Genomic DNA, 12,111 nt, shown 5'->3' with positions numbered 1-12,111 from the left:
ACATTAGCTTTGGCCAGGCCCCCTGCCAATAAATTCAATTTGAGGAGAGACAAATTTTTCTTATTACATGCCATGCCTAATCTATAATTAGATTCTCTGCATTTTATCATCTTAAAAACACTGAGCTAGAAATGAGAAAAGCCATATTACTAAAGTATTTTCAGCACTTAAAAATATCTTTTTCTTATAATCCATAAAGGTTGCCCTAGAAAATTAAGACATTCAGCCTGCATGAATGCTGTTGTAGCTGTCATTAGAAACCACAGTGTGAGTATGTAATGTTACAGAAATTCCCTTTTGTTTGGTACCATCAAATAAACTTGACTCTTTAATTTCAGTTACTGTGTTAAGACACATGCCAGTCTGTAGGGTGACAGGACACAGGCACTGATGCAGAAACTGATTTTATCAGCATTACTGCATTCCTTCCTGGAACCAAGGAAAATAAGTACACTTTCGTGCCAAGAAGGGCAGTGTGTACTTACATCCCTGGAGTGTTGCTCAGGCCAAGAGATGGAAATTTGAAATGTGAAGCAGTTTTTCAGTATCTGCCTTCATTTGATCTTCTGTTCATCAGTTCAGTTAGAATCATCCTGGCCTGAGAGCTGGGAAAACAAACAGTTCCTTTGTGTAGACATTAAACCAGGTCTTTCTTCCAGAAATACAGTGGAGGCACCAAAGCCTTGCAGCATTGGTGGCTGCAGCAAATACAGAGGATAGAAGAGATCTCTGTTCAAATCCCTCCTTTGGACACTGTCCTTTGAACACACACTTTGTGTCACCCAGTTGAGCAGCCTGACAGTGACAGTCTTCCCTGCAGAAGCTGTGCCACTGTTGAACCACTGGATCAGTGAGCATTGTGACTTTCCTTTAGATAATCATGACCCTCACTCCAGAAGGGGAAGGTCCTGTCCCAAGAATACAAATAGTGCTGAAATACATTCAGCTGATCTTAAGGCTTTGGAAGAAACTGGATTTTTGTGAAACCCGACAAACAGCACCTTGCCTATGCAGCCTTCTGAGGCTGAGGCACTTACCAGGTGCCTCTGTTCGTGTCACCAGTGAGACTCTGCTGCTTCCTAGGAGCTTGACTGGCACAAATGTGAACCTTGGGGCCCACAGATGCCCTCTGGCTATGCCTGAGAACAGAAAGCACTTTGGTGTATTAGCAGAGGACTAACTTTGTTTATTTTCCTTCTGGTTGACTGTTCCAGCCAGCATTCATGCTGTCAATGTTTTGTTTTTTTTGCTTGAGAAACACAACAGAGCTGTTTGAATTCATTTGAGATGTTTCCAGAAACCTAATTCCAATTTGATGATGCAAAAGATGTGGAACTTGTGCTGTCTTTCATCTGGAAACTCAGAGTTGTGTGGGCAGTGACCTTTTCACAGCGAGTGCACGCTTCCTCTTATCTACCTCTGGGCATGAATGGTTTACTTTTCTGTCTCAGTATTATTATTTACCTTCTTTCCCCCTTTTTTCTTTACCACCTCTTGTTTTGTTTGTCTGTTTTGTATATTAAAGCTATTCAGGGGCTTTTTCTTGCCATTCAGAAATATTTTCCAACTAAAATAATGAAATTGCAGTAGGCTTAGATTTTATCACATCTCTGCCTGTATTTTTGCAAAAACCTTCTCAGAAGACTTCCTTCTTTGTCCATGTGTCTTTATTTTACCTCTCCTCATTCCTCACAAAAACATGCCCCTGCACTAGTTTGTTTAAATCTTTTGGTTCTGCAAGGCACATGTGAATTATTAACGTGAAAGATACTATACAGCCCAGAGCTGCTGCTGCCCTTAGCCTGGCAGCTTTACTGGGAGAGCAGAGCTTTGACCTACTTACTTGAGCTGTAATAATGTTCTTTTTTTTTTTTTTTTCATTTATACTAGGCAGGCTAGCCACAGAAATAGCTTTTGCTGTTGAAGAAATGAAGACTTATGGAGGTCTCTGCTGTGACAGCAGCTTCAGCTCTCCTTTCAAGAATGAGGAGTTAAATACATTTTAAGTAATAAAAATGTATTTTAAGTAATAATAACAAAGAGTTCTATCAAGGTTAGTACTACAGCCTATAGTTTTTCTAAGAGTTGGAATAGCTAGGTGCAGTGAGCTGTTCTGTAATGTCCCTTGGCACCTGTCATCATCAGGGGTTCTGTGGCTGCATCTGTATTGAAAAAGCTGTTGATTTCTACAGGTCTCCAAGCCTGTATGCATGTCGTGGTCGTGCCCTGATTCCAGGCTCAGACTCGAGAGATGTCTGTACCCTGGAGACCACAGAGAATAATCATGGTCTGCCCCGAAGCTCAGCAGGGGCAGGGAGGGGAAGAGGACCCCAAGCTAAACACATGAAGGCAGGTAGAGACCTTTAACAGATTAGGGAGATGAAGGTTGTACACTCAGTCTTGTGCCATTAAGGATGCTACTCTTGCACTTCCAAAAAGCTGCTTTCTCATGAGGCCAGAGCAGTACAGGTGACAGTAGTGCCAGTGCCCCAAGAGGAGAGGGGGCCAGAGCACAGCCAGGGGTGCTGTAATGCAGCAGCAGCTCGGGGCCAGCCCCTTTCTTTTGCTTGTGTGTGAAGAGAGAACTCGAGGCTGTGACTGCAGTGCTTCAGCACATCCAGAGGAGGGTCTGAACAGCTGGAGCAGAGTGTCAGGGCAGGAGGAGGCAGCTCCTGGGCCTGCTCAGCTCTCCATTCCCTTTTTTACTGCACACTGCCGAGCTCCCCCCGGCTGCTGGGCTGGCTCCTGGCAGGGTGGAAGGTGCTGACTAGAAGTCTCGCCACTGGACAGTGCTGCTGGGAGTGGGGAAGTACGAAGGGCCTTAGCAATACTGTACTCAGTATCCAAGTTCATTCTTTTGTTCCTGTTTTCCTTTCCCCAGTATCTGATCTATAAATCAGTCTGGGAAAAGACCAGAGATACAAATCAGTGGCTGCTTGTAAACTGAAGCCAAATTTATCTTTGCTATGCAGTGTGAGAAGTTCTCAAAGAGCAGCTTCGTTAAAAACCAAATCAAGTTTTACAGAAATACTGCTTACTCTACTAATTGCACAATGTGGCTCTGTCTAGTCCCGAAGAGATTTGTCATCCCTGACAACGGGCTAATATCCTTACTAAGGCTGCCAGTCTTGCACAGGTGTTACACTGTTTCCCAATGAGCACTGGGACCTTAAGCGTGATGATATGAAACCTTTAATCATTAATTGAAAACAAGCCATTTGTCTGTGATCTTAGTTTGACAATCCATAAAATAGTGCTTCTTCAATGACAAGTTAGCAACTCGGTTACAAAGAACAAAGTTTAAACAACACAACAGTTGTATGCACAAAGCTACCACGTCTTTTTTTTTGTTTTTTTAATCAGGAAAAAAATTTATTTATAAAAACGTCTCATTTAACTTACTGTCGAGTCTCTAGCTGAATACAGTGGTTTAGAACACTAACAGCCCATGCTTTTTATACAGATTAGCCAAAGCATGAACATCAATGAAAATTAACCCCCGAAAATAACTTGTCTTTGCTTTACGTTATGAGCCACAACAGTGTTAGAACTGGAACAGTAATGAAAGCAACACAAGAGTTAGGAAGCACAGTTGCTTAAAGAGTAAAGGAAGTATTTTCTTTTGATGTCTCAGAATAATAAGAAAGTTAGAAATGGCAGAAACTCCTCTGTAGATTAGTCCATAGAAAGCATTGTCTCATGGGGCTTTGGAAAAGTCCTGTCTGGTGGCTAATGCACTAGGGCATGATGAGATACATTACAGAGCCCCCAGGCCAGTAACTTCTGAAGACAGCCTAAAATGTAGGAACAAAAATGAGGAAAAAAAAAAAACAAAGGCAAAAAAAAAAAAAAAAAGAAAAAAAAAAATCTTCTCACTATTAAAAAAATACCACTTGAGTACAACCAGCATAGAACAGCATTTCAGTGCAGGCAAGTTTTCTCACACAGAGTTTGGTGGTTTTTTTTTTTCCTTAAATGTCAATTATTGAAACAGTTACAATAGTCCAGAACAATTTTACAGCACTTTTCTAGAGCTTTTAAATAGCTGTGGTACCTTGATATTATTCCCAGTTTTTCCTTCATTATATACAACCAAAAAAAAAAAGAAAAGGAAAAAAAAGAAGGAAAAAAAAATGGAAGCCACAAACAAACAAAAAAACCCACAAAACCAAAAAACCCCCAACAAAACCAACTAAAAACCCCATTTGGATAAGTGCAAATTGTAACAATGGCAGTTCTACAAATGATTACAGTGACAAAACTTAGTGCAAAGGTGCTAAGGTGAAGAAAAGCCCACAGATTACAGAAATGACACAAAATACTGAGATAGTACTTAGCCCTATACAATAACACACTTTGAAATACCATGTTTTAAAAAGTATTGCATTTGCATTGTTTTTAGTTTATATTAAAATGCACTGAATACAGTTCAACTGTTAAAGCTTTGTGTCCAAGGAGTGCAAAGTGGATGAACATGGTGGGGTAATGGGACTCTGGATTTGGAAGTGGTGAGAAAAACAATATTGCATTACTGAGTTATGCAACAGAAATTAAAAAGAAGGTGGATGGACAAACAGAAAATGCAGTTAAGAACTAGTTCCAACAGCTGGCAACCAGCCACTCCATTCCCCAGCTCTCTTGGCTTTGGCTGCAATTACCTGTCTGGTTTTAGTTCATCTGAACATCCTGAAGTGCTTGGTCAAGGGATGGGATCTGTCCAGGCAGCAGCCTTTGAATGACCTCTAAAACGCTGCATGTTTTTCATGATTACTGTACAACCTGACTGCATGATTAGCGGCGAGTTAAACAGGGATGTATTTTGTACAGAAACCTGACAAAAAATGGTCATTTTGACTGAATAAAATACACATGGCAGGAAGCATCAGAATAGTGATGGCATCTGGTTTGTACCTGCTCTGAAGTACTTACAGCAATAAGTACTGTGTTGGTATATGTAAAACATTTGAGTGCTAAAGGAGGAGCCTGCTCTCTCTCTCCCTCCCTCCCTAAAGCAGAGTTCTTAAAATTACGTTTTTCCAAAGCAGAGAAAAATGGTTGCACCCTTTAAAAGAATCATGTGGAAAGGCACAGGTTCCTGACATTTTTTCCTGACTGTTTTCCAGTCATTTTAATTTAGCAGTTTTTCTCAGACCAGAAAGCTTCACTTGTTGTACGCAGAAGTACCTGAGGTTGGTACTTCCTAGCCCCCATCTCCTGCTTGTAGGCAGATTTTGGGGGCAGGGTATAGGGGTCTCCAGGCCTTTTAGGAGCAGCAGAATGGCTGAGGGGGCCAGCAGCACTTCATAGAGCATTGTAAGGGCACTAGTGATCATCAGAAGTGCCAGATTTGCAAATTCTACCAATAGGAAAAATACATTAAAAATGCCAGTTTGCCATAAGGAATTGTTCTGCAGTTGGAGGGATCCCTGCAAATGTGGATCTAAGTGTATTTTTATGCTGGGCAGCATTGCTGGAGCAGAACCTGGCTGTGAACGTTTTGCCTCGCTGATGTTTTTTCCTTCTCTTTACTATGTCTCCCTTGGTGGGCTGGGGGCAGCCCTGGCCACAGCCCCGTCGGAGGGACGGTGTCCGGGGAGAAAGAGCCCAGGCTGGCACCCGCTGGCTGTTGGAACTAGTTGGGAGGTGGTGCCTGGTGTTAGGTGTTATGGAGAGCGGAAGACGACTTGAGTCGGCAACAGTTAACACTAGCAATTGAACAGAAAAGAAAAGATGCCGTATTGTTTCCTTGATAACTAGGAGCTACCACAGACTCTTGGCAGAGCTGGCAAAGCTTGCATTGTGTCTCATCCCTTCAATATGGAGCAAACTTCTGGCGGTCAGATTTCTTAACCCCACTCGTCGAAGGAATTTTGGCAGTGTAAGCGGACAAACTCCCCGTGGCCCCCGCGGCGGCCGCGGCATTTAGTGCCAGGAGTGGGACAGTTTTCATGCCAAGCAGACTGGAGACAGGAACGGCATAGTGGGTGGTTGGCAGAGTTGGTAGGGGAGGGGGGGGTACTGACGGTAGCGGCGGGGGCGGCCGCCAGCACGGCCATGGAGGTGGGGGTGGAGGTAGGGGTGGCAGACTGAGAGAGGTTCATGTTGAGGTCAACAGGGGTCGTGACGGAAGCGGTCTGGGTGCTGACTTTAGCCATCTCTAAGCTGCAAACGAAGAGAGGAAGAGGAACAAACAGGTTGGGAGGGTTCAGCCAGGGTGGTGGGGCCGGGAGAAGGAGGAAGAGGAGGAGGAAGGGAGGGAAGAAGGGAGGGAAGGACAGCAACCACGAAAGGGCAGGATACAGGATTAGATCGGTGGACGAGGGGCACAGACGAGTGGGAGAGAGAAGGGGGAAGAGAGAGAAAAAAAGGGAAAATGAGGGTCAAAGGAGGAACATGTTATGTGTTAAAGAAGAGAAATAACAAAAGGGTTTTCCATGATTTGATGGGGAAAACATTACTGAGAGTCTAAAGTTCTTTCAGAACAGAAAAAAAAAAAAAGAAAAAAGAAGAGGGTATGGGGGTGTTGATAGTTCATTTTACATATGAAAAAAAGAAACCTAAGGAATGCAGGTAATGGCAAAAAGATGGAAAAAACAAAACTTAAAAGAAAACTTAAAATAACTATGAAGTTTACTCTCCAGCACTGATATGGTGAATTTTGCTTTTCAAAATTAGGGTATTTTGAAAGGGGGACGCGGGGGGTTTTCGTAATTTTTTCAGTTTGTCAGTTTTGTGACATAAATAGTACCCTTTGTCATTTTGCTAGGATGAGAGGAGACTGAGCAACAATTTGCTGCTCCCATTTAAGGCATAAAGTTTTGGTTGTTTTGGTTTGGTTTTTATTTTAAGTGAGTTAGTTTTTCATTTCATTCACTGTGAGGTCAGTGTGCATTTTTCATATAAAACAAACCAGATTAGCCAGTGTGTTCACTTCGGTTTGTACGTTCCCCAGACTTTTTTTTTATATCACAACAAAATATTTATGCAATCTACTTAAAAGTAAATTAGTAAAAAGGAACACTGAAGAACACCCCGGCTTCCACAGCAGTGGTATCCTTTCTGAGCTTGCAGCAGTGGTTACAGTGAACATGACAAAACTTTCCAGCTTACAGACAAGGTACTACACAGATACAGCAAACACATCCTCAGACAGACCCCGCCAGCACCAGAAACTTCAAGACTGACCCAGCCCCCGAGCCCAAGGCAGTGATGGGCTCTTTGGAGGATGTAGGAATCAAACCACCTTCGCTTTAATCTAACGCCACCCATCAGCAGGCAAGATGAGTTTGGCCCATATATTCCTGTTTTTCTGTACATTTTTAGATATTAAAATACAGTAATTCCAAGGACACAATGTTTTTTTCATATGCCAAAATTTTTTGCCTAGGTAAATCCTCCTTTTTCCCATTTGCTTGTTGCAGCTTGTGCACTGGCTTTTGGGTTGGCAAATAACACAAATACCAATTTCAGGATGCTTTTTGCAGGTGACCAGCAGGGAGCTATGGCAGCCTAGCATAGAAATAGGACTATGGGTTAGAAAACCTTTACTAGCTACAGTTATATGTGTATAGGAAGTTTGGGGTTGTCTTTCTGGCAACTACTAACTTGTCAGGCTCCTGGGCTTTCTCCTGAGGTGAGCTGAGGAGCTGTAGCAGCTCCTTGCTTCCAGAGTGAAGTGCCAGCAAGCTGCTGGCTGGCCATGCAGAGGACTTGGTGCTTTCTTACCACACCCCATCAGGCCCAGGGAGGCTTCCCAGCACAGGGTTTGTGCTGGTCCCTGTTGGGGACTGGGTGAGCAGGCTTGGAGAGCAGCTGTAGCCAGGCTGCAGGCTGGGAGGGGAGCATGGTCACCGCACACATGGCTTGGAAGAGCCTCACTTTTCCTCACCTTAGACACAGTTCTGAGAGTAACAGCCCCAAGGCTGTTCATAGCCAGAGAAAGGCAATTACCAGCACACTGCCTGCCTCATGCAACAATGCAAGGATCAACCAGTGCTATGTAGGGAATGGGGACACTGGACTAGAGCTTCCCAAAGCACTGCTCCTGATGGTGAGTCTGAAGGGCACCTGAAGCGGGTCTGAGCTGGGGAGAGGAGTGTGTGGAGGAGAGAGGGAAATGCTTGAGCACTGAGCTCCTCTCTTCCCCACAAAGAAAAGAGGGCTCTTGGAGCATAAACACCTCGGCGGCTCTTGCTGGGAAGTTGGAAGGAGAGCATCTTCTGCGAGGAGCTGGGAGGGAAGGCGGGCGAGTGCATGAAATTCAGACTCCTTTGTGGGAGGTGAAATTTTCATTTTCCTGCTCTGAAGTCTTTATCTGTCCTCATGGATGAGCAACTCTTAGCTTTTCTAAGCAGAGAGAAGTGCACCCTTGTGCTGTTGGTGTCTACTCACACAGAGGGATTTATGTCAAGACCACTCAACTCCAGTGTACATCCTCGACTAGGGGGTGTAGGAACTACATGTGATGCCCTACTATGTTTTGAAAAACTCAGTTTATACAGTTGGATTTTTTAGTATTACTCAGTATTATTCTGGGAGGGAGGCCCATAGCAAGGTATTGCAGGACTCAGTGTTTCAGTGACTCCAAATTTGCCTACTGTGCATTCAACAAAACCAAAAAAATCCTTACTGATATGGGGGGGTGTTTGAGCCTAAGCTTTTTTCTGCACCAGCATGGAGAACAGATCCCAAGGCCAAAATGCTGGTGTTGGTAGCAGCCATTCAAACTCCCTGTCTCTGGTTTACTCACACAGGTACGACTGTAGCAGTAATTTGCCCTGTTTCCCATTTGTTACTGGTGGCAACACATATGGTGGGAGTTCATCAGGTCAGCTATCAGCTGTCCCATGGCAGTGGCAGTTTCCCAAACCAACTGTGGATGCAACAACATTGCATGTGGAAGTGGGCGAGGCAGCCTTCATACAAAATTTCATGGTGACAATCTGACACTGTCCCTTTGCAGACCTGCACCTTCCGAATACATACACTGAAGGCCACATCCTGCATTACCCAAAACTGGTGAAAAGAAGAGAGCAGGTGTGGCTTTGGCAGTCCTGTTGTGTCTGTGAATGAACCTCTCATAAAAAAATACCTTCAGGAAACTGCTCTGCAACAAGGAGCAAGTGCTGCCGGCTAAGTTCATTTATAATCCAAAGTCAGATATTACACAGGAAAACTAAAATGCAGTTCAATCTTAATAAAAGCTAGAAGATGGAACTGGGTAATGAAAATCTAGTTACTACAGTGGAGACCAGTTAAAGAGACAGAAGGTTTCACAGGAAAAAAGACATTTCTACTGCAAACAAGCTAAGACACGCTCTATTCGTACAGAGGCCAGCGCTCGGGTAAGCAATACAGAATCAAACCAATACTTTAGAAAGATTTAAATCTGTCTTGATATTATATCAATATATTTATATATCTATAATTTAGAATATACTATGTACATATCCAACACCAGATTGCAATAAAAGTCTTAAAGCAAGCTGATAAATTATTCTATAGATAGCAACTTTGGCTGGAGGACAGCTTGAAGATACACGCAGTACGTTTCAGGAATACTGTGGATAGGTAATTTTAGTTTTTTACATCTTACGTTGCTGAAAGACATTGGTTTATGCAGAAATACTGGCCCTGGAAACCGATTCCTGTGAACAATAGATCTTGTAGAGGAGAAAAAGATCTACCTAATGCTGAATGCTTATATGGCTGTTATTTTTTCTAATTATTATTTTCACATACCAGACCACATTTTGGGCAGTATCTTCCCCAAAGCTGTTTTATGCCACCGTCTTTAAAAGAGACGGCATCACTTGTGGCAGGTTTAGGAAGTGGCTCCCAGCACACAGAGGCAGCGGCAGCAGCAGCAGCAGCAGCAGCAGCAGCAGCAGCAGCAGCAGCCTGGCCCTGCACCTCTGTCCTACCCGAGCACCTAAACCTCACTAGAGCAGACCTCCTGCCCGACTCAGAGCTTCTCAGTTTTCCTCCTGTGTGACTGAACTCGCACTGCTGCTGTGGTGGCACCTGGCTGGACAGCAATGTCTCATGTGAAAGGAGAGGTCTGGAACAGTGCCACTTTTTAAAATGAAAAAGCCACCTTAATTGCCTATGTTACCTTACAGCTTAATTTATTATACATTACTTTAAGAGTCTTCATTTACAAATGAAGTCACTTCATCTAAATACAGTTCCAACACATGGTACATAATAATATATGATGGTTTATTGTAGATTATGGTAACAATTGACTTCTATCTAGAAATTTAACAGGAACAAAGAACTTTGTTTCTGGTTTCACAGGGTATAGATAGAGATCCGTGGTATATGACTGCTGAGGAGTTTTCTTCTTTGCGAAAGTATGTTAAAAGACCTCATACAGATCCCATTCCATCAAAGAACCATTAAACAGAACCAACAGAAGTGTGAGAGTTCACAGGCTTTTCTAAAGTGAGTCAAACAGTTTTGTTCACTAGAGTTTCTGTCTCTGGTGAGCAGCTCACTGCAACTCCATTAATAAGTGCATTATTCTATTTGCATGCTTTAGCTGTCTTGAAGATCTTAAATGGTTATCTTCCGAGATCCAGATGCATGCCATATGGTGTTTGTGCAACTAAAAATGAAGGGGTCTATTCTCGTCTCGATGTGTGGGGAATCCCTGAACACCAAGAGAAGAACATATCCTTAAGGGTTAAAGGAGGGAACACATTTTTATTTGATTACAGGGCTTACGGAAGTGACTTATATTTGCTACAAAGAATATAAATCAAAAGAGCTGTAGGTTGTTTTAAGGTTCTGGAAATGGCTTATCTTAGTTTTCACAGTGCCATCCCTAGATATATCTTTCCCTAGGAAGCTGCTTTCATACTAAATTATAAAAAGCAGTATTTTTGCTTGCTATAACACAGAGCTGCACAAACATCCCGTTCCTCCACTCCAACCGTTACAGTGGTGCACTACAGAACTGGGATGGAGAGGAGGCTGGACCACAGGAAGCTGTAGGCCTGTGACTGCAGCCCCCACATAAATCACATACTTTGTACTACCTTAACAGCAAACATAGTTAAACACAAAGCTCGATTCATATCACAGTATTTTTGTGGGGGTAAAAAAGAAAAGAAAAGAAAAGAAGCCATAAAATACATAGCTACTCCCCCTCCCCCAAAATATATTGCCTCAGTCCAGCATTTACAAGTAGATCTAGGAGACAGCACTATATCCATTGCACTTTCTTCTCCATGTAATAGCAAATAAAAGTGGGATCAATTTTAATATTTTTCTAAATAATCATATAAAGACTGTTAGAGAGCTAAGCCATCACCGTGACTTAGCTAAACAGCCAGTGCTTTCATTAATTCTGGGAATGAGAAGTGGAGAAGCAGTCTCACCTGGTCTCATTAGGGAATGCTTCTTACAGATTTGTGGTGCTGTCTCTGAAAAAGTAAATCCTGTGCCTCTTCAGCAACCTAATGTCAGTTTATCAACTCTGAGTGGCAATTTCCACTCGGTAAATTAGATCTGTTTTGCAATCTGTTTCACTATATTTGCCATTTAGGACAGTAAAATGGGTCTGTGAAAAGTATTTTCCTCTAAAGAATTTATGATTGTCATTTCATTTAATTTATCCACCGATATTTTAGGTGGATGCTAATGTGAGAATTCAGATTTTGCAGCTTTTGTCATTCAACATGTACCTGGAATTGCACCAGATTAAGCTCCTTTCCATATAAACCAACAGCAAACACAAGTTCTAATGATACAGGCTTTACAAACCATTAGGAATTCGGTAATACTACACAAAATGGACACTGCAAAGCAACTTTCTGGATCTACCCAGGACAGACATTTGCTGGAGAGCAGACAGAGCAATCTCGCAGAAGCATGATCACTTACAAAGCCAACTTACCTTGCATTAATGAGGTACTGTGCTAAGCTGATGTTTGCAGGGGATCCTGTGATTGTAACTTGTCGTTCTGCCGAGCCTTCTGTGGCATTAGCAATCTTGATCTGCGCTCCTGACATCTGCCTGATTTCATTTATCTTACTGCCTTGTCTGCCAATAATGCAGCCTATTAACTGGAGCGGGACAAAGACTGAGATTAGTGCCACAGACAC

The 12,111-nt window shown here is 42.8% G+C and overlaps 1 protein-coding gene across 8 annotated transcripts in view; it reads right to left on the bottom strand.

Moving 5' to 3' along the window:
• Positions 1-12,111, bottom strand: part of LOC104685850 (poly(rC)-binding protein 3-like) — a 504,202-nt gene that overhangs the window by 8,088 nt on the left and 484,003 nt on the right. For 2 of the 8 annotated variants that reach the window (XM_010393911.4, XM_010393912.4), the window contains exons 15-16: positions 11,903-12,072; positions 1,863-3,794 (exon numbers count right to left, since the gene is read on the bottom strand). The exons of 2 other annotated variants lie outside the window; for them this stretch is intronic. In XM_010393911.4, coding sequence (XP_010392213.1) covers positions 3,758-3,794; positions 11,903-12,072 — 207 coding nt within the window. In that variant the 3' untranslated portion in view covers positions 1,863-3,757. Of the gene's footprint in view, positions 1-1,862; positions 3,795-3,823; positions 6,163-10,200; positions 10,655-11,902; positions 12,073-12,111 lie in introns of those variants that run through there. 4 more of the 8 variants (XM_010393908.3, XM_010393909.3, XM_039570109.1 and 1 more) reach the window with 3 other exon arrangements.

Source organism: Corvus cornix, chromosome 2 (assembly GCF_000738735.6).
Source record: "Corvus cornix cornix isolate S_Up_H32 chromosome 2, ASM73873v5, whole genome shotgun sequence".
Classification (NCBI taxonomy): Eukaryota; Metazoa; Chordata; class Aves; order Passeriformes; family Corvidae; genus Corvus; species Corvus cornix.
Note: the sequence above shows the minus strand (reverse complement) of the source record. Positions and strands in the feature narration are given on the sequence as shown.